At 39.4% G+C, this 27,518-nt stretch overlaps 1 protein-coding gene across 1 annotated transcript in view; it reads right to left on the bottom strand.

Moving 5' to 3' along the window:
• KLHL2 (kelch like family member 2) overlaps positions 1 to 27,518 on the bottom strand; it is a 163,293-nt gene that overhangs the window by 42,719 nt on the left and 93,056 nt on the right. Inside the window, exon 5 of the mRNA XM_052654745.1 lies at positions 26,399 to 26,561. Coding sequence (XP_052510705.1) covers positions 26,399 to 26,561 — 163 coding nt within the window. The remainder of the gene's footprint in view (positions 1 to 26,398; positions 26,562 to 27,518) is intronic.

The raw sequence follows: 27,518 nt of genomic DNA, 5'->3' as shown, positions 1-27,518 counted from the left end.
CTCCTGCACTGACAGGCGGATTCTTTATTACTGAGGTGCCAGGGTATCTTCATATTGTTTCTTATCAGCCTGTGTTTGCTCTGGATGATCCTACCAACCTTAAAGTTTAACCAATTTATTCAGTATCAAGCTAAAAACGTTGAAAGCATCCATTCTTTATGATGTGATGGTACTAATAAGGACTTCAGCTGAAAGTGAAACTCCAATACATCGGCCATCTGATGTGAAGAACCGATTCATTGGAAAAGACCCTAATCCTGGGAAAGATTGAAGGCAGGGGGAGAAGGGGACGACAGAGGATGAGATGGTTGGATGGTATCACCAACTCAAAGGATATGAGTTTGAGCAAGCTTCAGGAGATGGTGAGGGACAGGGAAACCTCGTGTGCTGTAGTCCACGGGGTCGCAGAGTCAGACATGACTGAACAACTACAAATGCACTATTGGAGTTGGTTGGGTAGTATTTTGCTGAGGATTTTTACATCTATGTTCATCAGTGATTTTGGTCTGTAATTCTCTTTTTTGTGTGTGATATCTTTGTCTGGTTTTGGTTTCAGGTGCCCTCACAGGATGACTTTAGAAGTGTTCCTTCCTCTGCAATTTTTTGGAACAGCTTGAGAAGGACAGGTGTTAACTCTTCTCTAAGTGTTTTACAGAATTCACCTCTAAAGTCATATGGTCCTGGACTTTTGTTTTCTAGAAGTTTTAAAAATTCAATGTCATTACTTGTAATTGATCTGTTCATATCTTCTATTTTTCCCTTGTTCAGTCTTGAGAGATTATACTTTTCTAAGAATTTCCACATTTCTCCTAGATTATCCATTGTACTGTCATATAGTTCCTTGAGGTAGCCTCATAATGATTTTTTTGCATTTCTGTGGTGCTGGTTGTAATTTCTCCTTTTTCATGTCTGATTTTATTGATCTGGGTCCTTTCTCTTTTTCTCTTGATGAGTCTGGCTAAAGATTTATCAGTTTTGCTTGCTTTTTCAAAGAACCAGCTTTAGTTTCATTGATCTTTTCTATTTTTTTCCTTTAGCTTCTATTTTATTTATTTCTGCTCTACCATTTATGATTTCTTTCCTTCTACTAACTTTGGATTTTGTCTTTTTCTAGTTCCTTTAGGTGTAAGATTGGATTGCTTATTTGAAACTTTTCTTGTTTCCTGGGTAAGCTTGTATTGCTATAAACTTTCCTTCAGAATTGCTTTTTCTGTATCCCACAGGTCCTGGATCACTGTGTGTTCATTTTCATTTATCTTCAGATATATATATTTTTTATTTCATCTTTGATTTCTTCACTGATCCATTGATTGTTTAGCAGCTTACCATTTAGCCTCCATATGTCTGCATTTTTTACAGTTTTTTCCCTTGTAGTTAATGTCTAATATCATAGTATTGAGGTCAGAAAAGATAAGGAGATAAAAGATCTGTACTTGGAAAACTATAAGACACAGATGAAATAAATGAAAGGCAACACAAACAGATGAAAGATATGCCATGATCATGAATTGGAAGAATAGTGCCAAAATGACCATACTACCCAAGGCAGTCCACAGATTCAATGTAATCCCTATTAAAGCAAAAGGGCATTTTTCACAGAACTAGAATAAATAATTTTAAAATTTCTATAGAAACACAAAAGACCCCCAAATAGCCAAAACCATCTTGAGAAAAAAGAACAGAGCTGGAAGAATAATGTTCCCTGGTTTCAGACTACACTACAAAGCTATAGCAATCAAAATGGTATGCTATGGCACAACAACACGTAGAGATCAGTGGAACAGAAGAGAGAGCATAGAAACCCACACATTGATGGTCAATTAATCTATGACAGAGGCAGGAATAAATAATGGAGAAAACGTCTCTTCAATAAGTGGTTCTGGGAAAATTAGACAGCTACGTGTAAAAGAATAAAATTAACACTCTCTAACACCACATACAAAAATAAACTCAAAATAGATTAAAGATCTAAATGTAAGAAATGACACTATAAAACTACTTAAACAAAATAGGCAGATTACTCTTTGACATAAATGGCAGCAATATTTCTTTTTTGATCTATCTCCTAAAGCAAAGGAAGCAAAAGCTAAAACAAAAGGGACGTAATTAAACTTGAAAGCTTCTGGACAGCAAATGAGACCATCAACAAACTAAAAACCTTCTGAGTAGGAGAAAACATTTGCAAATAATATGATCAATAAGGGGTTAATATCCAACATATATCAACAGTTGATACAAGTCAACATCAAAAAGACAAATCCAATTAAAAATGGGCATAAAAACTGAACTTTGTTCCAAAAAAGACAGATGGCCAATAAACACATTAAAAATACCCAACACTGCTAATCATTAGGAAATGCAAATCAAAACCACAGTGAAGTATCAGCTCACACTAGTCAGAAAGAGTATCATTAAAAAAAACACAAATAACAAATGTTGGCAAAGGTGTAGAGATAAAGGAATCCTTGCTCACTGTTGGTGGAATGTAAATTGTATATTGGTGCAGCCACTGTGAAAAACAGTATGGAGGTTTTGCAAAAAATTAAAAACAGAACTACCATATGACCTAGCAATTCTGCTTCTGGGTAAATATCCAAAAACAAACAAACAAACAAACAAACCTCAAGAACACTCATTTGAAAAGATCTATGCACCCCAATGTTCAAGAGTGCATTATTTACAATTGCCAAGGTATGGAAGTGACCTAAGTGTCCATCCACAGAGGAGTGGATGAAGATGTGGGGTGTGTATATATATATCTATATATTTGTATGTATACACACACACACACAATGGAATTTACTCAGTTATAGAAAAGAACAAAAATTTTCCATTTGCAGAAAAATGAATAGACCTGAAAGGCATTATGCTTAGTAAAGTAAGTCAAAGGAAGATAAATCTTGTATGGTATCACTTATATGTGGAATCTAAAACATACAACGAACTAGTGAATAAAACAAAAAGGAACAGACTCACAGATTTAGAGAACTAGTGGTTATCAGAGGGGAGAGAGAACGGGGGAAGGGTAGGGAGAAAAAGGTTATTATATAAAAACATTTGTGGGAAACTTTTTGTATGTGTGTGTAAATGTGCACATGTGTGTTACTTACAGTTTTAGGATAGAGATTAACATCAGCCAAAGGAAAAAGCATATAGGGAAGAGTCCAGAAAGCTAAAAATTCAGAGTTTCCAATTGTCTTTTTCATAGAATCAAGACAGCATGATTCTCCTGGTAATGATGTGTGAAAAAAGCATGAACTGTTGCCAAACAGGAAACCCAACCAAGCCTTGGTGTCAATAGCGTTAAATATCTTGCATGCATAGTTGCCTGCCCATCAGGGCTGATTTGACCATCTCAGCTTCCAATCCTGAGGAAATCAAGCTGCAGGACTGAAAGCCCACACCCTTCATTAAGTTGTGGGTGTGGCTCTGAGGCCCCAGGCAAAATCACAAAATTACTATCTGACTATCTAATTACATAATTACTATCACAAGGCCCTGGAGTAAACAGAGACATTCCTATCAGCATAACATTCCAAGGGTCTAGAGATTACCTCCTAGAAACTGAGGCAAAGGAGAGACATTTCTCTGTCTGAGGTTCAAATCTTTACTACACAAGCTGTACCTGGCCTTTACCCAAGGCTCTTTCAGAGCAAAATATATTTGTCTGGAAATCTACTTTCAGTATAGCATTTATATGACATATAACAACAGTAAAAAAACAAGCCCATCTTATAAAGCCATTACACACATTTTTGTATTTTTATACCAACTTCTTTGATCTACCTCTATTTGTACTTAATAAACTTAGCTGATGGTTAACTGAATCAGTTTTCCCTCTAACTACTCATTTGCCATCACTTTAGGATATCTCTTGGCTCATTGTTGAACATTATGGATTGTTCCTGTGAAATGAACTGTGCCGCCCCCCCCCCCTCAAATTTGGAGATATATCCTTCAAGGAGGTAATTAAATTTAAATGAGGTAACAAGGGAGCCTTAAATGAATAGGACTAGTGTTGCTATAAAAAGAGGGACATGCACAGAGAAAATGCTATGTGGGGACACAGTGAGAAGGTGACTATCTATAAGCTGGGATGAGAGGTCTCACCAGAAACCAACCCTACTGGAAGCTTGATCTTTGACTCCTAGTCTACAGAACTATGAGGAAGAAAATTTCTATTGCTTAAGTCACCCAGTCTACGGTATTTTGTTATGGAAGGGAAACTTCTGAAAACTATAAAGCATGACAGAATTTAAAGAATCTTTCATTCAATTAAAAATAAATAATTTTAAAATTTGTATGGAAACACAAATGACACCAAATAGCCAAAGTAACCTTGAGAAAGAAAACTAAAGCTGGAGGAATTAGGCTCCCCACACAAGCTCTACACAAACAAGATGAAAAGACAATCCTAAGAATGGGAGACAATATTTGCAAAGCAAGCAACAAACAAAGGATTAATCTTTAAAATATACAAATAGCCCATGGAGCTCAATACCAAGAAAATAATCATCTCAGTCAAAGAATGGGCAGAAGACCTAAATAGACATCTCTCCAAAGAAGACTTACAGATGACCAACAAACATATGAAAAGATGCTCAACATCAAAAATTATAAGAGAAATGCAAATCAAAACTACAATGAGGTATCACCTCACATGGATCAGAATGGCCATCATCAAAAAGTCTACAAACAATAAATGGTATAGAGGGTGTGGAGAAAAGGGAATGCTCTTACACCACTGATGAGAAGGCAAACTGATACAGCTACTGTGAACAGTATGGAGGTTCCTTAAAAAACTGAACACAGAACTACCCTATAACCCAGCAATCCAACTAGTGGGTATATACCCCAAGAAAATAATAACTCAAAAGGACACATGTACCCCAATCACTGCAGCACTATTTACAATAGCCAAGAAATGGAAGTTACCTAAGTGTCCAATGACAGACGAATGGATAAAGACACTGTGGTACATAAACACAATGGACTATTACTCAGCCACCAAAGGAAAGAAATAGGGTCATTTGTAGAGACATAAATGGACCTAGAGTCTGTCATACAGAGTGAAGTAAGCCAGAAAAAGAAAAACAAGTATCATATATTAATGGATATATATTCCTTGGTGGCTCAGACAGTAAAGAATCTGCCTGCAATGTGGAAGACCCAGGTTCAATCCCTGGGTGAGGAAGATCTCCTGGAGAAGGGAATGGCAATCCACTCCAGTATTCTTGACTAGAGAATCCCATGGACAGAGGAGCCTGGTGGGCTAAGCCCATGGGGCCACAGTCAGACATAACTGAGCACCTAACATTTTCACATATAATCTAGAAAAATGGTATAGATGAACCTATTTCCAAGGCAGGAATAGAGACACAGACCTAGAGAAATGACATGTGGTTGGGGGAGGGAGGGTAGAGTAGGACAAAGTGGGAGGTTGGGATTGACATATACACATCACCATATGTAAACAACAGATTGGGAAAGACTAGAGATCTCTTCAAGAAAATTAGAGATACCAAGGGAACATTTCATGCAAAGATGGGCTCAATAAAGGACAGAAATGGTATGGACCTAACAGAAGCAGAAGATATTAAGAAGAGGTGGCAAAAATACACAGAAGAACCATACAAAAAAGATCTTAACGACCCAGATAGTCATGATGATGTGATCACTAATCTAGAACCAGACATCTTGGAATGTTAAGTCAAGTGGGCCTTAGAAAGCATCACTACGAACAAAGCTAGTGGAGGTGATGGAATTCCAATTGAGCTGTTTCAAATTCTGAAAGATGATGCTGTGAAAGTGCTGCACTCAATAATAAAAAATTATTGAAATACAATTCCTTCATACTGTTGTGTTAGTTTCTTCTTTACAATGAAGTAAATAAGCTGTATGTTTACATTTATCTCTTTCCTCTTGAACCTCCCACTCCCCCACTCACCCCTCCCAGGTCCTTGTAGAGCACCCAGGTGGAGCTTTCTGTGCTTTATAGCAGCTTCCCACTCACTGTTTACATATCAGTTCAGTTCAGTCGCTCAGTCATGTCCGACTCTTTGTGACCCCATGAATCGCAGCACGCCAGGCCTCCCTGTCCATCACCAACTCCCGGAGATCACTCAGACTCACAGCCATGGAGTCCGTGATGCCATCCAGCCATCTCATCCTCTGTCGTCCCCTTCTCCTCCTGCCCTCAATACCTCCCAGCATCAGAGTTTTTTCCAATGAGTCAACTCTTCGCATGAGGTGGCTAAAATACTGGAGTTTCAGGTTTAGCATCATTCCTTCCAAAGAAATTCCAGGGCTGATCTCCTTCAGAATGGACTGGTTGGATCTCCCTGCAGTCCAGGGGACTCTCAAGAGTCTTCTCCAACACCACAGTTCAAAAGCAGCAATTCTTTGGCGCTCAGTTTTCTTCACAGTCCAACTCTCACATCCATACATGACTACTGGAAAAACCATAGCCTTGACTAGACGGACCTTTGTTGGCAAAGTAATGCCTCTGCTCTTCAACATGCTATCTAGGTTGGTCATAACTTTTCTTCCAAGGAGTAAGTGTCTTTTAATTTCATGGCTGCAGTCACCATCTGCAGTGATTTTGGAGCCCCAAAAAGTAAAGTCTGACACTGTTTCCACTGCTTCCCCATCTATTTCCCATGAAGTGATGGGACCGGATGCCATGATCTTCGTTTTCTGAATGCTGAGCTTTAAGCCAACTTTTTCACTCTCCACTTTCACTTTCATCAAGAGGCTTTTTAGTTCCTCTTCACTTTCTGCCATAAGGGTGGTATCATCTGCATATCTGAGGTTATTGCTATTTCTCCCGGCAATCTTGATTCCAGCTTGTGTTTCTTCCAGCCCAGCACTTCTCATGGTGTACTCTGCATATAAGTTAAATAAGCAGGGTGACAATATACAGCCTTGACGTACTCCTTTTCCTATCTGGAACCAGTCTGTTGTTCCATGTCCAGTTCTAACTGTTGCTTCCTGACCTGCATATAGGTTTCTCAAGAGGCAGCCACTGCAGTAATGGACACCAGTTTTGACCAACATGGCATAGTACTGTATTTCAGATTTCCTCAAGTCTGGGCAGTTGTTGGCCCAAGGATGACCAGTTTTGCTTTCTGAACATTTTCAGAGTCGGCTTGTACCTAACTACATACATTCCACTTTTCATAACCAACTGGAGCATAGCATTGATTGACTCCAGTGACTTTTACATCTTCTTTGTGGCCTCCATCTTTCTACCTTAGGAGCAGGAAGCCCCCAACCAAGAGCAGCCACAAAGATGGCTAGGGAGCAAGAAAGGTGTGTGCTGTATTGTTATACGAACCATGTACATAGATTATCTAACTTCCCTCATCTCCACAAAACAGAACATAAAATTCAAAAACTAATACTAATAATTACCTCTACAAGGGGATGGGGGTGAAGGTGATGACAGACAAGGGTGACAGCAGTGGGATTGCTAGATCATATGGTAGTTCTATTTTTACTTTTTTAAGGAACCTCCATAGTGTACTCTTCAGTGTATACCTTTCAATACCCTTGTGTATACTGCCAAATGATCTTTGATAAGGATACCAAGACCACTGAAAGAAGAAACAACAGTTTCTTCAAAAATAGTGTTGGGAAAAACTGGATACTCACATGCAAAAGAAAGAGAGTGGGCTCTAATCTTATAACATACCCCAAAATTAATTGAAAATGGATTAAGTTCCTAAACCTAAAGACCCAAAACTATAAAACTCTAAAACAGAACACAGGTGAAAACCTTATGATGTTTAATTTAGCAATTTTTTCTTAGATATGACAACAAGAGAACAGGAAACCAAAACAAAACTAGACAAATGGGACTGTACTGAACATAAAAATGTTGTGCATCAAGACACAATAATCAGCGTGCAAAAGCAACCTACTGGAATGGGAAAAAATACTTGCAGATCATATATCTGATTAGGTGTAATATATTAAGAATATAAAAATAACTCCTACAACTGAACAGCAAAAAAAACCAAAAATCTGATTTAAAAATAGGCAGAGGATCTGCACAGATGTTTCTGCAAAGAAGATATACAAAAGGTGAACAAGCAAAGGAAAAAGATGGTCAACATCATTAATCATCAGAAAATGTAAATCAAAACCACAATGAGATATCACTTGACAACTGTTAGAATGACTACTATCAAAAAGACAAGTACTGGTGAAGATGTGGAGAAAAGGGAACCCTCCTGCACTGCTGATGGAAATGGTAAACTGGTACAGCCACTGTGGAAAACACTATGGAGGTTCCTTAAAACATTAAAAATAGAACTACCATATGATCTAGCAAACCCACTGCTGGTATATATTTGAAGGAAATGAAATCACTACTTGAAGAGATATCTATATTATCATGTTCACTGCGGTGTTATTCACAACAGTGAACATACTGTTGTTGCTCAGTCGTGTCCAACTCTTTGCAACACCATGGACTGCAGTAGGCCAAGCTTCCCTGACCTATCCTGTCTCCCAGTTTGCTCAAACTCATGTCCATCAAGTCGGTGATGCCACCCAACCAGTTCATTCTTGTTGTCCCCTTCTCCTACCCTCAGTCTTTCCTAGCAGCAGGATCTTTTCCAGTGAGTTGGCTCATCGCATCAGGTAGCCAAAGTACTGGAGCTTCAGCTTCAGCATCAGTCTTCCAATGAATATGGAAACAACTGAAGAGTCCATTAGCAAACAAATGAAAAAGGATGTGATAAACACACACACACACACACACACTCACACACACACACACAACTTATGAAGAAAGAAGAAAACTGTGCCATTTGTAACAACTTGGATGGACCTTGTGGGCATCATGCTAAGTGAAATAAGTCTCATGAAGACAAATATCACTTATATGTGCAAGCTAAGACAGTCAAAGCAATATAAAAACAGTAGATTGGAGCAGTTAACAGGGCTTGAAGGGGTTAGGTCAAAGGGGACAACCTTCTAGCTATAAGGTGAATAAGTTCTGGGGATCTAACATATAGAATGGTGATTACCATTAACAACAAGACATTACACAGTTGATAACTGCTAACAGAATAAATCTCATGTACTCAAAAGGCAATAGTAATTATGTTTTGTTACTGGATTGTATGAGATCATCCTATATTTTAGATATCAATCCCTTACAGATACATGATTTGCAAATACTTCCTCCTACTTTGTAGGTTGCTTTTTCATTTTGTTAATTGTTTCTGTTGTTGTGCAGAAGCTTTTTGGTTTTTATAAAGTTCTATGTAGTAATTTTTTCTTTTTTTTTGCCATATCTCAAAACTCACTATCAACACCAATGTGTTTCACAAAAACTCTGTTTTCATCTAGGAGCTTTACAGTTTCAGGTCTTATGTATAAGTCTATAACCTATTTAACTTAATTTCCTGAAGTAATGTAAGATAGGGGTCCAATTTCATTAAGTATCCAATTCTTCCAACACCATTTACTGAAGACATGTTACATCCCTCATTGAATATTCTCACCTTCCTTGCCAAATACTGGTTGGCTATATATGAGGGAGTTATTGCCAAGTGCTCGATTCTGCTCCATTGGTTCACGTGTCTATATTTATGCCACTATCATCCTGTTAGAGTGCTGTACTCAATATGCCAGCAAATTTGGACAACTCAGCAGTGGCCACAGGACAGGAAAAGGTCAGTTTTCATTCCAATCCCAAAGAAAGGCAATGCCAAAGAATGTTCAAACAACTGCACAATTGCACTCATTTCATGTGCCAGCGAAGAAATGCTCAAAATTATCCAAGCTAGGCTTCAAGAGTACCTGAACTGAGAACTTCCAGATTTTCAAGCTGGTTTTAGAAAAGGCAGAGGAACCAGAGATCAAATTGCCAAGATCCAATGGATCATGGAAAAAGCATGAGAATTCCATAAAAACATCTACTTCTGCTTTATTGACTACACTAAAGCCTTTGACTGTGTGGATCACAATAAACCGTGGAAAATTCTTAAAAGAGATGGGAATTAGGCACCTTACCTGCTGCCTAAGAAACCTGAATGCAGATCAAGAAAAAACAGTTAGAAATGGACACAGAACAATGGACTGGTTTCAAATTGGGAAAGGAGTATGTCAAGGCTGTATACTGTCACCCTGCAGAGTACACGATGAGAAATGCCGGGCTGGATGAAGCACAAGCTAGATTCAAGACTGCCGGGAGAAATATCAATAACCTCAGATAAGCAGATGACACCACCCTTATGGCAAAGTGAAGAGGAACTAAAGAGCCTCTTGATGAAAGTGAAAGAACAGTGAAAAAGCTGGCTTAAAACTTAAGATTCAAAAACCTAATATGGCATCCAGTACCATCAGTTCAGTTCAGTCACTCAGTCGTGTCTGACTCTTTGTAACCCCATGAATCACAGCATGTCAGGCCTCCCTGCCCTGTCCATCACCAACTCCCAGAGTTCACTCAAACTCTTGTCCATCGAGGCAGTGATGCCATCCAGCCATCTCATCCTCTGTCGTCCCCTTCTCCTCCTGTCTCCAATCCCTCCCAGCATCAGGGTCTTTTCCAATGAGTCAACTCTTTGCATGAGGTGGCCTAAGTATTGGAATTTCAGCTTCAACATCACTCCTTCCAATGAACACCCAGGACTGATCTCCTTTAGGATGGACTGGTTGGATCTCCTTGCAGTCCAAAGGACTCTCAACTGTCTTCTCCAACACCACAGTTCAAAAGCATCAGTTCTTCAGTGCTCTGCTTTCTTCACAGTCCAACTCTCACATCCATATATGACCACTGGAAAAACCATATCCTTCATGGCAAATTGATAGGGAAACAATGGAAACTGTAAGAGACTTTATTTTCTTGGGCTCCAAAATCACTATGGATGGTGACTGCAGCCATGAAATTAAAAGATGCTTGCTCCTTGGGAGAAATGCTATGACAAGCCTAGACAGCATACTAAAAAGTAAAGATATTACTTTGCCTGCAAAGGTCCATCTAGTCAAAGTTATGGTTTTTCCAGTAGTCATGTATGGATGTAAGAATTGGACTATAAAGAAAGCTGAGAGCCAAAGAACTGAGGCTGCTGAATTGGTGTTAGAGAAGAGTCTTGAGAGTTCCTTAGACTACAAGGAAATCAAACCAGTCAATCATAAAAGAAACCAGTCCTGAATATTCATTGGAAGGACTGATATTGAAACTGAAGCTCTAATACTTCAGCCACCTGATGCAAAGAACTGACTCATTGGAAAAGACCCTGATGCTGGGAAAGACTGAAGGTAGGCAAAGGGGTCGACAGAGAAAAAGATGGCTAGATGGCATCACTGACTCAATGGACATAAGTTTGAGCAAGGTCCAGGAGTTGGTGACGGCCAGGGAATCCTGGTGAGTTGCAGTCCATGGGGTCACAATGAGTCGGACAACTAAGCCACTGAACTGAAATGACAGTTTGGTATGGCACATTTTCATTTTTGCTTGCTTCAAGATATTTTTCAATTTTCTTTTTGATTTCTCCTTCTTTAGCTGTTTTCTTTAAATTTCCTTTTTTTGATCTACTGGTTGTTCAGGACTGTGTTGTTTAATTTCCACATATTTGTGAATTTTTCAATTTCCTTCTGTTACTGATTTCTAGTATTATACCACTATGGTCAAAAAGAATACTTGTATGATTTTAATTTTCTTAAATCTGTTAAGACTCACTTTATGATCTAGCCTATGGTCCATGCTGGAGAACATTCTGTGTGTGCTTGAGAAGAATATATCTTTTAGGTCCATTTGGTTTAAAGCTTGGTTGAAGTCTAGTTTCCTTGTTGATAATCTAGATATTACCCATTGTTGAAGGTGGGGTAATGATGTCCCTTAAGATTATTTTATTGTTGTCTGTTTCTTTCCAGACCTTTTAGCATTTAATACATTTCAGTGCTCAAAAGTTGGGTATACATTTATTTATGACTGTTATATCTTCTCAATGAATTGAACCCTTTATCATTATATAATGACCTTTTCTGCCTCTAATTACCATTTTTGGCTTAACGTCTATTTTATCTGACATCAGTATAGGTACCCCTGTACTCTTTTGGCTTTCACTTGTATGAAGTATCTTTTTCATCTCTTCACTTTGAGCCCATGTGTGTGTCCTCAAAGCTGAAGTAAGTCTCTGGTAAGTACCATATATTACTTTTTGTTTGTTTAATTTTTTAAATCCATCCCACCACTCTATGCCATTTGACTGGAAAATTCAATCCTTTTATATTTAGCAAAATTATTGATAGATAAGATATTACAAATTCCATCTTACAGTTTTCTGGCTGTTTTTACAGTTGCTTTGTTCTCTCACTGTCTTCCTTAGTAAACTGATGGTTTTCTGTAGTGGTGCATCTTTTGTGTATCTACTTTAGGTTTTTGTTTTGCTTTGTGGTTTCCAGGCTTACATAGAACACCTTATTGATGTAACGATCTACTTTATGCTAATGACAAATTTAATCAGATACCAAAACTATCCTTTTACTCCCATCTACCTTTAATGTATTTTGATGTATGGTTTACCTGTTTTTATATTTTATATTCATTAACAAATTATTGTAGCTACAGTTAATTTTAATACACTTGTTCTTTAATCTTATACCATCATTTTAAAGAACTAGAGTATTTTTAATTTGATTATATACTTACCTTTACCAGTGTGTTGTATTTATACTTTTATATATTTTCATGTTATTTCATTTTATGTTAGTTGTATGTATATTTTCATGCATTTTCATTTTATTAATTAGCATCCTCTTATTTCAGCTACAAGAACTCCTTTCAACACTTCTTTTATGGCAGAACCAGTGGTGATGAACTCCCTCAGCCTCTGTGTCTGAGAAAATCTTTATCTCTCCTTCATTTGTGAATCATGGACTAAAGAAGGAAGGTTTCTCCTGGCACTAAGCTGTGCTGCCACATCGGTGAGGGGACACAGGTGAAGTCAAACTGCCTTTTTCAGCCTCTTCAGTATGTCCAAACATGTGTTGATATTGTTTTTGCTCCACTGGAATGCTAAATTGTCTCCTCTGGAAACCTAGGCTTCCACAGAAGCTCCCTCATCTGTGGGGAACAGTCTAGGTCAGTGTTCTCTGGGTGCCCCCAGACTGCAGTCAAGAGGGGCTAAAACTGATTCACAGATCACTTGAAACCACAGCCAGGACCAAGGTCTGCCTTCCTACTGCCTAACGCACAGTGGGAAAGGCTCCTTCTGGGTCCCTTAATGTATGGTGATGGATCCCACAGCTGCCACAGAAATATTTTCATTTGTGAATGGATACAGGATATTTGGTGCATAGAGAGGGAAGACAAGAATGAGGGATGTGTTATGTTCATGACTAAAAAATGTTTTTAACCATGTGAAAATACTTTTGATTGAAATTTTAAAAACAAAAGGAAAAAAAAGTCACCAAAGTAAGCCTAACTACTTTCTGTGCCCAGTGAGAAAGAAAAGTGTTGGTACAGGGAATTAATGCATTTTATTGTGTTCACTTCAGTGAACAAACATCTCCTATCCTCCCCTACTTGGGCCACTGCCCTACCTTGCTGGCCTTCACACCAAAATTCTTTAAGGCAGACCTTAGTACTGACGCCTCTATATACTGATGCATGCACACCTTTGTCTGTGGTAATACGACCTCTAGCCCCCTTTCCCATCCAATTGTTCTTTGGAAGTTCTTTTATAGAGATTAGTATAATCTGTCTCAACCCCTGTGCAGTGTTCCACCCTAAGAACTCTCTCTCCTAGCCTGGATTTTATAACGCTTTCTAACTACTCAGTCTGTCTCTAACAGTTCCCTAAAACTAGATGTTACCTATGGTCCTGCCTGCCCTGACATCCCTTTTCATTTTCTGTTCAATCTCCTTTAATCATTCCATCCACATTTGTGTGTGTCCCAGTTATTGTCAACTGTCATCCCAGTATGGTTGTTCACAGACTCAACCTCTCTCCCAAACCCCAATAAATGAATTTCCAGCTATCTTTAGTCTCTATATGATCTGTCTAACTGTCATGGCTCTTTTAAACAAATAGATCCACCCCTATACCATGCACCTGCAACATATAAAAGCAGTTTTGTAAGATTCACATTATTCACTGCCTTAGATCACTTATTTTCATCTGTTTTGAGTTCTGTGGTGTTTTTTAATCATTATGCATCTTTCCATTGATGGCACTGCTTCACTTCTTGGCTTGAAGCTCAACAAAGATGCTCTGGCTGAGTCTACTGATTTGTCTCCCTCAAAACAAATCAAGGTCTTCTGCTGGCCAAGCTGTCTTTGGCTACTGCTAATAATCTTGCCAAGGGTGAGAACCTCTAAATTGATAACACATTTCACTGCTGGTTGTCCCTTGAGCAATCAAGACTAAAACCCATCTACACCTTCCTCCAGACACCTGCCTGACCTCTCGTGTTTCTTTCGGGTAGCAATGGCTCTGTTACCCACACTGACTCCAAGGCTAAATAGTCTCAGTCACAGTTGATTCCTCACTAGTCCCTCCTCTTTATATTGTAGTGAAAACATAAGATAATTTACCACCTTAACCATTTTTCAGTTCAGTCCAGTCCAGTCGCTCAGTTGTGTCTCACTCTTTGCAACCCCATGAACTGCTACCTAGGTTGGTCATAACTTTCCTTCCAAGGAGTAAGCGTCTTTTAATTTCATGGCTGCAATCACCATCTGCAGTGATTTTGGAGCCCCCCAAAATAAAGTCTGCCACTGTTTCCCCATCTATTTTCCATGAAGTGATGGTACTGCATGCCATGATCTTTGTTTTCTGAAAGTTGAGCTTTAAGCCAACTTTTATCAAGAGGCTCTTTAGTTTTTCTTCACTTTCTGCCATAAGAGTGGTATCATCTGCATATTGAGGTTATTGATATTTCTCCTGGCAATCTTGATTCCAGCTTGTGCTTCATCCAGTCCAGCGTCTCATGATGTACCCTGCATATAAGTTAAATAAGCAGGGTGACAATATACAGCCTTGACGTACTCCTTTTCCTATTTGGAACCAGTCTGTTGTTCCATGTCCAGTTCTAACTGTTGCTTCCTGTCCTATATACAGGTTTCTCAAGAGGTAGGTCAGGTGGTCGGGTATTTCCATCTCTTTCAGAATTTTCCAGTTTGTTGTGATCCACACAGTCAAAGGCTTTGGCATAGTCAATAAACTCTCTTGCTTTTTTGATGATCCAGCAGATGTTGGCAATTTGATCTCTGGTTCCTCTGCCTTTTCTAAAACCAGCTTGAACATCAGGGCGTTCACAGCTCATGTACTGTTGAAGCCTGGCTTGGAGAATTTTGAGCATTACTTTACTAGCGTGTGAGTACAATTGTGTGGTAGTTTGATCATTCTTTTGCATTGCCTTTCTTTGGGGTTGGAATGAGAACTGACCTTTTCCAATCTCGTGGCCATTGCTGAGTTTTCCAAATTTGCTGGCATATTGAGTGCAGCACTTTCACAGCATTATCTTTTAGAATTTGAAACAGCTCAACTGGAATGCCATCACTTCCACTAGCTTCATTCGTAGTAATGCTTCCTAAGGCCCACTTGACTTCACATTCCAGGATGTCTGGCTCTAGGTGAATGATCACACCATCGTGATTATCTGGGTCATGAAGATCTTCTTTGTACAGTTCTTCTCTGTATTCTTGCCACCTCTTCTTAATGTCTTCTGCTTCTGTTAGGCCCATACCATTTCTGTCCTTTATCGAGCCCATCTTTGCATGAAATGTTCCCTTGGTATCTCTGATTTTCTTGAAGAGATCTCTAGTCTTTCCCATTCTGTTCTTTTCCTCAATTTCTTTGCATTGATCGCTGAGGAAGGCTTTCTTGTCTCTCCTTGCTATTCTGTGGAACTCTGCATTCAGATGCTTATATCTTTCCTTTTGCCCTTTGCTTTTCACTTCTCTTCTTTTGACAGCTACTTGTAAGGCCTCCTCAGACAGCCATTTTGCTTTTTTGCATTTCTTTTTCTTGGGGATCCCTGTTTCCTGTACAATGTCATGAACCTCTGTCCATAGTTCATTAGGCACTCTGTCTATCAGATCTAGTCCCTTAAATCTAGTTCTCACTTCCATTTTATAATTATAAGGGATTTGATTTAGGTCATACCTGAATGGTCTAGTGGTTTTCCCCACTTTTTTCAATTCAAGTCTGAATTTGCCAATAAGGTGTTCATGATTTGAGCCACAGTCAGCTCCTGGTCTTGTTTTTGCTGGCTGTATAGTCATACTTACCCATGTTTAAGTATGTATATAGTTCAGCAGTGTTATGTATGCTCACACTGTAAAATCTAAAACTGTGTACCCAATATTCTCTTCCTCTTCCTCCATCCCTTCCTCTCTATAACCTCTAAAATAAATTGCTTCTCAAATCCTGGGAATCCTCAATAGTGACTCTGGAAAGTCATGCCTTAAGATTCAGTGACACAAGGGACCTGACCACAACTTCCGTATGAAAGAGTAATCTCTAAAAGGTTCACATTCAATGGCTATCTGGCTATCGTTTGCAGACATCAGCAGAGAGCAAAGCAGCCACATCACCCTTGAGCACTCATTACAAGCATCTTTATGTTGCACTAAAATCTTTCTCCTTAATTTTTAACACTGATTCTACTTATACTTACCACAGAACAAGGTTAAGCTCTTTCTCTCATGAAATTCCCTCAAACTTTTACAGAGAACATTATATTCTCCAGAATTTTACAAATTCTTTTGACTACTTGTAAAACATAATTTCAGGTCTTCAACATCATCCTGGCTCTGAATTCAGTGCTTCAGTTCATCACTCTCTCTTAACACATGCAATTGAAAATGAGCTCAATTTCATAGATATGATCTGACCTGGTTGGAAGAGAATGAGATAATCACCTTACATCTTTATAGATACAATTACATTACTATTGCTATTGCTATTGTGATTGCTATTGAATCCACGATCAATGAAAACCCTAATATCTTTGGATTGGTTTGGGCAATACAAGCCAAATACTTTTCAAAAGGGCTTCCCTGGTGGCTTAGATTGTAGAGTCTGCCTGCAAACTCTTTACCATGAAATCTACAAACCCAGAGACCCACATTCGATCCCTGGTCAGGAAGTTCCCCTGGAGAAGGAAATGGCAACCGACTCCAGTATTCCTGCCTGGAGAATTTTATGGACGGAGGAGCTTTGCTGACTACAGTCCATGAGGTCACAAAGAGTTAGACTCAACTGAGCAACTTCACTTCCTTCCTTCCTTACTTGTCATAAAGCTGAAGTAAGAGATTCTTCTTTTTCACTAAATGAACTGTTGTTCAGATTTCTGTATCTCAGTAAGGTATAGTAAAATTGAGCAGCTACTGCACATTGGCAATACATGTGCACACACTGAAATGTATCTACAAAGCTTTACCTAAATGTAAAGCTGAGGGGCAGAACATTTCAGAGTCTAGTCTATTTCCTGTACTCATATCCAGGGTCAGTTCCAAGATCCACAATCTTCTCTCTATCTTCACTACCCTAATTCTGTTACCAACCTCACTGACTCTTTCCAGTCCTCCCACCCATATGTTAACAGATTATTCTGTTTATAGCACAGAGCTTTTATTGTGGTATTAGTGATTTGCCTCTACTAGTTTCCTTTGCTACTGAGTAAAGCCAACCAGTAACCACACTGCCATTTGATGATCAGTTCCTTCTCTCTCAAATGAGCATGATTCCCAGCAGTATTAACTATGCTATAGCCATACAATATATATTAAACATATATATTATACATATCTAATGTACACAAGCATTCTTCCTTATATATAAGAAATCTCTTCACTCTATAGAGCAACTGAACTTTCCTGTTTGATTCCCTCCTACAAATAAAATAAGTTTGTCAAGAAATGAGAGAAGATAGTCACCAGGATTTATTACACCAGGTCTAAAAGGCTCAAGTCACTCATCCCAAATTAAGCTGATGAAGTCTACAATACAAGCCCAAAGTTCTTTTTGTTTTGCACCCTCTGATAAGAAACAAAGTAGTCTTCATACCTGATTTCTACACAACAAGAACCTTTTGATCAAAATTAAATGCCATGAGGGGTTCATATGCTGCTGCTGCTAAGTTGCTTCAGTCGTGTCCAACTCTGTGCGACCCCACAGACGGCAGCCCACCAGGCTTCCCCGTCCCTGGGATTCTCCAGGCAAGAACACTGGAGTGGGATGCCATTTCCTTCTCCAATGCATGAAAGTGAAAAGTGAAAGTGAAGTCGCTCAGTCGGGATTTTCCAGGCAAGAGTACTGGAGTGGGGTGCCATTGCCTTCTCCGAGGGGTTCGTATAATTCCTCTATATTCCATCCAGGGCAGAATCCTATCTGAAAAATGAGGTTAAGTGCCTGGATAACAACAGTATTTTAAGTCCACATACAGCTTACCTCTGAGAAAGTGTTCTGGGGAAAATAAAGATATCTCTAGTCTTCATTTTCTTAATTAATACAATTAAAGTGTTAGACTAGATAACTGCTAAGTTCCCAACTAGTGCTAGCGCTCCATGAGTCTTACATTCTGAATACTATTAGTTTCTAGGGGGTAAAAAGTCCATATATGTATCTCCAGCAGTTCCCATTAACACATAATTTGGTGAAACCTGAGAACAACTAACTCATCTCAGCTAGAAAAACTGTCAACAAAGCAAAACAGACTGCATGCAGTTAACTAGGACATAAATGAGGACTATAATGAATTTAAGAATATAAAAATGATTAATTCTTTTAAGAGCTGTCATTTAAGTCAGCAAACAATCAAGCAGTGGTGCACATCAAATGCTTTCATTATCTTCCAAAGGAAGAATTTTCTTTCAGTTCAGTTCAGTTCAGTTCAGTCGCTCAGTTGTGTCCGACTCTTTGCGACCCCATGAATCACAGCACGCCAGGCCTCCCTGTCCATCACCAACTCCCGGAGTTCACTCAGACTCACGTCCATCGAGTCAGTGATGCCATCCAGCCATCTCATCCTCGGTCGTCCCCTTCTCCTCCTGCCCCCAATCCCTACCAGCATCCGAGTCTTTTCCAATGAGTCAACTTTTCGCACGAGGTGGCCAAAGTACTGGAGCTTCACCTTTAGCATCATTCCTTCCAAAGAAATCCCAGGGCTGATCTCCTTCAGAATGGACTGGTTGGATCTCCTTGCAGTCCAAGGGACTCTCAAGAGTTTTCTCCAACACCACAGTTCAAATGCATCAATTCTTCTGCGCTCAGCCTTTTTCACAGTCCAACTTTCACATCCATACATGACTACTGGAAAAACCATAGCCTTGCCTAGATGGACCTTAGTCGGTAAAGTAATATCTCTGTTTTTGAATATGCTATCCAGGTTGGTCATAACTTTTCTTCCAAGGAGTACATTAACATAGCAATAGACTCTCAATAATCTCCATCTACTCTTTATTATGCATATCACAAAGTCAAGGCTGGTGACACTATTATTAGAACCACTCTCTCAAGTTTATTTCAAGAGGGCTGTTTCCAAAATCATGAGTTTATTTTGACCGATGTTTACCCCAAGTAGTGATTCCTAGGCTAAATTATAGAAATGGAAAAATGACTAATGGAAACTGACAGCAGAAGAAAATGTCACGGGATCAGCTCTCACAGAGAATACAGCATAATCTGGATATACTAAAGTTGGGTGTGAGCTGACTATTACTGGCCAATAAACTCCTTGGAATCAGAGGGTAAATCACACTGAACCTGTTATCATCCACAGCAGTTCAGACAATACCAGGCACACAGACGGTAGTTTTGAAAGGGCTGACTACTGGGTCTAAGCTCAGCAGCCAAGAGATGACTGGAAGAATTGGGGCCAGAGAACACAGATGTATAAAGAAATGCAAGAGCATGAGGGCAGGAAATGGTCAGCATCGGTCAGAGTTTGTGGTCACCACAAAGGCTGACACCCTGGAGCTCCACATGGGAACAAGGTTCAAAATGCCCTAGAGTTGTGTGGCAAATGGGTTTATGGAAGAAAGACAGTATTCACAAGGAGGTAGGAAGAGGGAGTCTCAGTAGAGATAATAGTACAGAGTTTGAAGTTGCTGGCGGCAAGAGAAATGAAGTGCAGAGGGAAGAAACAATGGAGGCCTGAAGGCATAGAGAGAAAACAGGCTGCAGAGAGAGTGCTGCAGACTGACAGCGAGCCAGTGCAGAACTGAGGATGGTGGCAGTGAGAGAGGAACAGTCTGGAAGTCTACCCTCCTACCCACGTTCCTGGTGAGTCACTCTCTTTAAGGGGAAGTGCCACTTAAAGAAGTCTGCCCCCAACATACAGGTATGGGAAAAAGCAAAGCTTCATTTAAGATAACGGGAGAGAGGGCACACATGAAAACAGCTGGCATATAAAAATGTTTGATCATCGCACAAGCACAGTGGGAAGGCTAAAGTAAGGCAGTATGGGGTTCATGGACAGGCCTAGGATATACAAACAGACAATAGGGTTAAGTGCAAGGAGAATGAGAAATAAACTGAAAGCATGTCAGAGACAGGAGAAAGGGACTTCTTCACAGACAGCTTTGTTACAGAGGAATGCCAGGTTCCTCAGAGTTTCAGCTGGTTTGAAAATGATAGTAAATACTTCCCCAAAGGTCAGTTAGAATATATATTGAGCAGCTTCTCAGATTTTTAGTGTGGTGAGTGTTGAGATGTTGGAATGACTAAGAATCTGGAATTTATTGCTTCCCTTAAATTTGTTAGAAATTCTCACAATTCAACCACTGGTAACTTTTGTTTATCAGCAATAAAGGCTGAATAAAATTTGTATTTCAAATTAAAATCTAACTTCCAAAACCATCTTTTACTGAGACTATTAAAATGCACCTGAAGTTGTAAGTTCAGTTTTTGTCTCCTCTATATTTTCAGTCCAGCAAAAAAAGCTCAAAGTCTTAATGATTTGGGGAATGAGTTAAATATAGACATCACTCAAAACACATCAGAAACAAGAGTCCATAAACCAGCATTCTCCAAACAAGTCCACACTCTTGAAGAAGATGTGAAAGTTTTCATTGTTAGGTATACAGCAAAAATAATTTCATACAGCTTTTTAGCTAAGAAAACAACCACTCAAGAACATAACAAAGGTTGATTACAGTCCAGAACACCAGGCTTCAATATGCAGGTCATTTTGCCTGGCTGGTCTGGTGACCCTTGATTGTTCATGGTTTGAGGCTGTTCACAACCCTAGAAATAGCGTGGGCCAGGGCGTGGGGCTGGGACTGAAACTAAGGGAGGGGGGTGGGTACCAGGCTGGGCAGAGCAGACTCTCCTGCACTGCTCAGACCTCCTACCTTCTCCACCTGGTTTCCCACATTTTTCCTTTTTCTAAAGATGCTGATACTAAGAAAAACAAGCACCATTCACAGAGATTCCCATAGAATATCTTCACTCTTCTATTATACCTGCACAATTTAACTATAATGAATACAACAGAGCTCATTCCCAATCTCCAAGAGAAAGGAATGATGCAGATCTTGTGCCCAGAGCCCTGGTGAATTTTCAGAGGATAAGGATACTTCAGTCTCAACACACAGTGATACCTTGGATCAGAAAGTAGCCTGAGGTCATGCAACTTTCCTCACTTTCCCACCCTCTCTCTCAACCTTCTTTTTGCCCCCTCCTTCTTTCCATGTGTGTATGGACTTCTATATGCATTAACTTGCTATTGCTCTTTATTTCTTCCTTTCCTTCTTTCTTGCCTGTATGTCTCAGACCCTACTTAAAAGCCTAGGAGAGGGGGAAAAAAGTTAACTTTTTAACTTCCATCTATTACCACCGTTATGGAAATACCTTCACTCTCCTAGATCTATTCACATGTTCTAATTTGAACCTGAAAGCAATTTAGGTGTCTGGGTAGGCCTTCTGGACACATAAGTACTTGAATTGTAAAAATAAATGACGAAGGGATTGAAAAACAATTACTATGGCAGAAAAAGAGAACTCTAGGCATTTTCCTGTGTTAACTCTTTACCTTCTGTTTGCTTAAGATAAAAACAACATTCAGATTTTTCACTATGAAGAACAACTACTTCAGTTTAGTATTATACTGGATTATTTATTGTAGAAAGAGCATCCCGGGTGGCTCAGTGAGTAAAGAATTCTGCCTGCAATGCAGAAGACATAGATTCGATCTTTGGGTTGGAAAGATCCCCTGGAGAAAGGCATGGCAACCCATTCCAGTATTCTTTCCTGGAGAATCCCATGGACAGAGGAACCTGATGGACTATAGTCCACAGGGTTGCAAAGAGTTGGCCATGACAGAAGTGACTGAGTACGCATGCACATTTACTTGAGAAAGTTTCCTGCAGCTAGTTATCAAAACACCAAAATTATGGAAACAGCCTGACTATATGAAATTGGTCAGTTCAGTTCCGTCGCTCAGTCGTGTCCAACTCTTTGCACCCCATGAATCGCAGCACGCCAGGCCTCCCTGTTCATCACCATCTCCTGGAGTTCACTCAGACTCACGTCCATAGAGTCCGTGATGCCATCCAGCCATCTCATCCTCAGTCGTCCCCTTCTCCTCCTGCCCCCAGTCCCTCCCAGCCTCAGAGTCTTCTCCAATGAGTCAACTCTTCACATGAGGTGGCCAAAGTACTGGAGTTTCAGCTTTAGCATCATTCCTTCCAAAGAAATCTCAGGGTTGATCTCCTTCAGAATGGACTGGTTGGATCTCCTTGCAGTCCAAGGGACTCTCAAGAGTCTTCTCCAATACCACAGTTCGGCGCTCAGCCTTCTTCACAGTCCAACTCTCACATCCATACATGACTACTGGAAAAACCATAGCCTTGACTAAACGGACCTTAGTCGGCAAAGTAATGTCCCTGCTTTTGAATATGCTATCTAGGTTGGTCATAACTTTTCTTCCAAGGAGTAAACGTCTTTTAATTTCATGGCTGCAGTCACCATCTGCAGTGATTTTGGAGCCCCAAAAATAAAGTCTGACACTGTTTCCCCATCTATTTCCCATGAAGTAATGGGACCGGATGCCATGATCTTCGTTTTCTGAATGTGGAGCTTTAAGCCAACTTTTTTACTCTCCACTTTCACTTTCATCAAGAGGCTTTTTAGCTCCTCTTTACTTTCTGCCATAAGGGTGGTGTCATCTGCATATCTGAGGTTATTGATAATCCTCTCGGCAATCTTGATTCCAGCTTGTGTTTCTTCCAGTCCAGCGTTTCTCATGATGTAGTCTGCATATAAGTTAAATAAGCAGGGTGACAATATACAGCCTTGACGTACAACTTTTCCTATCTGGAACCAGTCTGTTGTTCCATGTCCACTTCTAACTGTTGCTTCCTGACCTGCATACAGATTTCCCAAGAGGCAGGTTAGGTGGTCTGGTATCCCCATCTCTTTCAGAATTTTCCACAGTTTCTTGTGATCCACACAGTCAAAGGCTTTGGCATAGTCAATAAAGCAGAAATAGATGTTTTTCTGGAACTCTCTTGCTTTTTCCATGATCCAGCAGATGTTGGCAATTTGATCTCTGGTTCCTCTGCCTTATGAAATTGGTCATCGCAATTTTATTTCTTTAAAAGTATAAGAAATATGTAGATGAAATAATATGACTGAATTGCTCCAAAATAATACAAGGATTCAAAAATTCATTAAGCTGTAGATGTCTAATTTGCATACTTTACATGTTTACTTGTCTGCACTAAAAAGTTTACATAAAAAATAAGAACATAGGAGAGAGAAGTCAAGAAGCGTGTAGTTAAAATAAAATTATTCATGAATTGACAACTCTGTGTTGGGTAGTGAGTACTACTCTATTTTTGCATGGTTGCAACTTTTCATAATAAAAGATGCTGTAAAATGTTACTTAGAAACTTGCACAATTTTAAGATTCAGATGCATGGTATGAAAATCAGCACATCTTTTAAAATAAGACTTTTATTAAAATTATAGTGTGTAAATATGATAAATCAAATTTTATTTGTAATTTTGTTGAAAGTGATAACTTTTTCATAAAAAATTCTTGGCATAATTATGTAGAAAGAGTCTGTATACTAAGATGTAGAGGTGTTGTAATTCTAATAGAAAATTGTTGACATTCTGTCATAAATTACATACAATAAATTTAAAACTGTAAAGAAGAGAAAAGAAATAATAAAATATTATTGTCTTCTTAAACAGTTAAGTGAGTTGGTTCTGATGTAAGTAAAACTAAGAGCTCTACCACAGCATGAGAACTATGTATGGAAATTTTTTGCATTAATCTTACTTTATTCCTTCTCTTTCTATCTCTTAAAACTCAATAACATTTATCAAGTATGAAGGACAACTAGCAGTCCAAGAAAGATATTAACTAGAGATTGCTTTATGTAGAAAAAACTACCCAAAAAAAAAATGCACAAAGCCTCCTTGGCTTTCATAATATAAATCACTTAGAACAGGTGTATTATGTCTAGCAATTAACGGGTCTAATGGATTTCTATTTAGCTGAAGAACAGAATTGGCTGCACTGGAGAACACATCAATAAATACAAATTTGTGTTGGATTTTCTTAAAATACCTCATCCCACTCAAAATAACTATATGAATATTGCTACATGTTATATGTATTCTCCAACTTACAGAATTTATATTCTAAAAGTTTATCTGTAATTAAGGATTCCGGGACTCAGATCACATTTTCCCACTGAAACAATTTTACAGAGGGTAATTAAGCCAATCAGGCCACACCAGAGAACTCTATAAATTTCAAAATTACTGGACCTGGTATGGTTTACTGCAGAATTTTTTTTTTCCCCAACTAACCACTTTGTACTACTATTTCTTTGATAAATGCAATAGGGATTCTAAAAATAAAGCTCCTGTCAGATACTCTGCTTTGCCTGTGTCTATGTTCCTTAGTTATCAGAGTAGGCAGAGTGGAGTAGAGTTTAGATGAGGGGCTTTTGCATTTGAAGGGTACAGGAAGTTGGGGCCCTACAATTTACTAAGGGGCAGCAGTCTTGGAAGGTTCTTTAGTAACTTGCTCCTACTGTGTCTCACAGATACAGGGTGGAGATGTGGACTGTATCTTTCACCAGGTTTATCATCTAAAAATGTTTTTCTTTTTTTTAATTAGAAACTTAATAATCATTTTTAATATGAATTTTTTAAATGTTTATAAACTCAGAGCTAAATAAATTATAGGTTACTCCTATGTACTTTAGCTACACCCAAAGCTGTGGCAATAATCTGCTCTGTGACTGGACAGCCGTAGGCCTCCGCCCACTATAGGGAGAGGATGCCACCAGGAGGTCCTGAAAACCAGCGTTTAATCTAAGCAGAGGGCTGCCTCTAGTTGGAGTCAGCATTTCTCCTCTACTCACAGTCAAGTAGATTTCATTGCTTTGAAAATGTTTAAGCCAAAATCACTGCAGATGGTGATTGCGGCCATGAAGTTAAAAGATGCTTACTCCTTGGAGGGAAAGTTATGACCAACCTAGACAGCATATTCAAAACCAGAGACGTTATTTTGCCAACAAAGGTCCGTCTAGTCAAGGCTATGGGTTTTCCAATAGTCGTATATGGATGAGAGTTGGACTGTGAAGAAAGCTGAGTGCCGAAGAATTGATGCGTTTGAACTGTGGTGTTGGAGAAGACTCTTGAGAGTCCCTTGGACTGCAAGGAGATCCAACCAGTCCATTCTAAAGGAGATCAGGCCTGGGTGTTCTTTGGAAGGAATGATGCTAAAGCTGAAACTCCAATACTCTGGCCACCTTATGTGAAGAGTTGACTCATTGGAAAAGACTCTGATGCTGGGAGGGATTGGGAGCAGGAGGAGAAGGGGACGACAGAGGATGACATGGCTGGATGGCATCACCGACTCGATGGATGTGAGTTTAGGTGAACTCCGGGTGTTGGTGATGGACAGGGAGGCCTGGCATGCTGTGATTCATGGGGTCGCAAAGAGTCAGACATGACTGAGCAACTGAACTAAACTGAACTAAAGCCACAAGTTGTTTTCCTGGATACAAGAAAAGCCACAAGTTGTTTTCTTGGATCCTTTGCAAAAAGCAGGGATAAAATGAGAATTAAATGACTTAATTTCATATGTAAATACTTTTTTATAACCCTATTAATTTGACAGTGTGAAAGAAAAACATAGGGATTCAATATTTGCATTAAATTATCTACTCTATCATTTAGGCCTAATATCATGAACAGTTTATGTTTTTCTTTAAAATTCAGAACTCTATGAGTATGCTTCAATTATGCAGTGCTATAATACCAGTAAAAGATTTTAAATGTATTTTTTTAATGTGCAGATCCAAAAACATGAGACAAATTTCCAGAAATCACTATAGAATCATATTAGAAATCAAGAGTTTCAGATTCTTCCTGTCTCAAATTCAGTCAAGATTTATTCCACTTGCCTGCATAGGTGTTGGCCTTGTTTAGGAGGTCTGTGCATGCGTGCATATCAGCGAAAGCCCGGATTCCTAAGCAGTTGACAGGGTGAAGCTGAGATTCCAAAAATTCACAGCAAGTCTTCTTCACATCCTGTAACTGTAACAGACCAGCTGCTGGGAGAAGTACCTGTAACACAAGTGAGCATGCTTAGCTGACTGGCTAGAAGTTTACTCTTCATTGTGTCTACAGAGAGCTCAGGGATTCAGCCACAGCTCAATATCTGCACCCAGACCCCAGCATCCCATAGACAAGTAATGTAACCATTATTTGCAAAAAGGATGATGCCTCCTTCCAATCCCCATAATTTCTATGGAATCTTTCAAGGTCTCTTCTTGGTCACAAGAATATAAAAGACATCACATTATATTAGATTAACAATTCTTTTCATAGATCTAAACAAATGTTCCTTTGAATTTTAAAAACATAAATTATTAGGCTGCTAGGGGATGCTATGGAGAAGGCAATGGCACCCACTCCAGTACTCTTGCCTGGAAAATCCCATGGATGGAGGAGCCTGGTAGGCTGCAGTCCATGGGCTCGCTAAGAGTCGGACACGACTGAGCGACTTCACTTTCACTTTTCACTTTCATGCATTGGAGAAGAAAATGGCAACCCACTCCAGTGTTCTTGCTTGGAGAATCCCAGGGACGGTGGAGCCTGGTGGGCTGCCGTCTATGGGGTCGCACAGAGTCGGACACGACTGAAGCGACTTAGCAGCAGGGGGTGCTATGGTTCCATGAAAATGACTTTCTTCCCTTAGAGTGAGTAGTCATGAGATTCAATGATTTGTGAAGGGGTGAGCACAGCGTAATAATACTGGAGTGGCTTGCCATGTCCTCCTCCAGGGGGTCTTCCTAACCCAGGGATTGAACCCAGATCTCCCACATTGCAGGCAGATTCTTTACTGTCTGAGCCACAAGGAAAGCCCACACCAAAGCTTCATCTTTTTGTTATTCCACTAAGTAACACCACAAACTACTTTCCTTAGTGGGGTAGAACAATTTAAAACTGAACAGGCTAAATGTAAGCAACTTCTCTGAAATACATGTGTTAAAAAAGAAAACAAAAGGAGTCATTATCTAA

The sequence above is a fragment of the Budorcas taxicolor genome, chromosome 17 (assembly GCF_023091745.1).
Source record: "Budorcas taxicolor isolate Tak-1 chromosome 17, Takin1.1, whole genome shotgun sequence".
In the NCBI taxonomy this organism is placed as follows: Eukaryota; Metazoa; Chordata; class Mammalia; order Artiodactyla; family Bovidae; genus Budorcas; species Budorcas taxicolor.
This window is presented reverse-complemented; position numbering and strand designations above follow the sequence as displayed.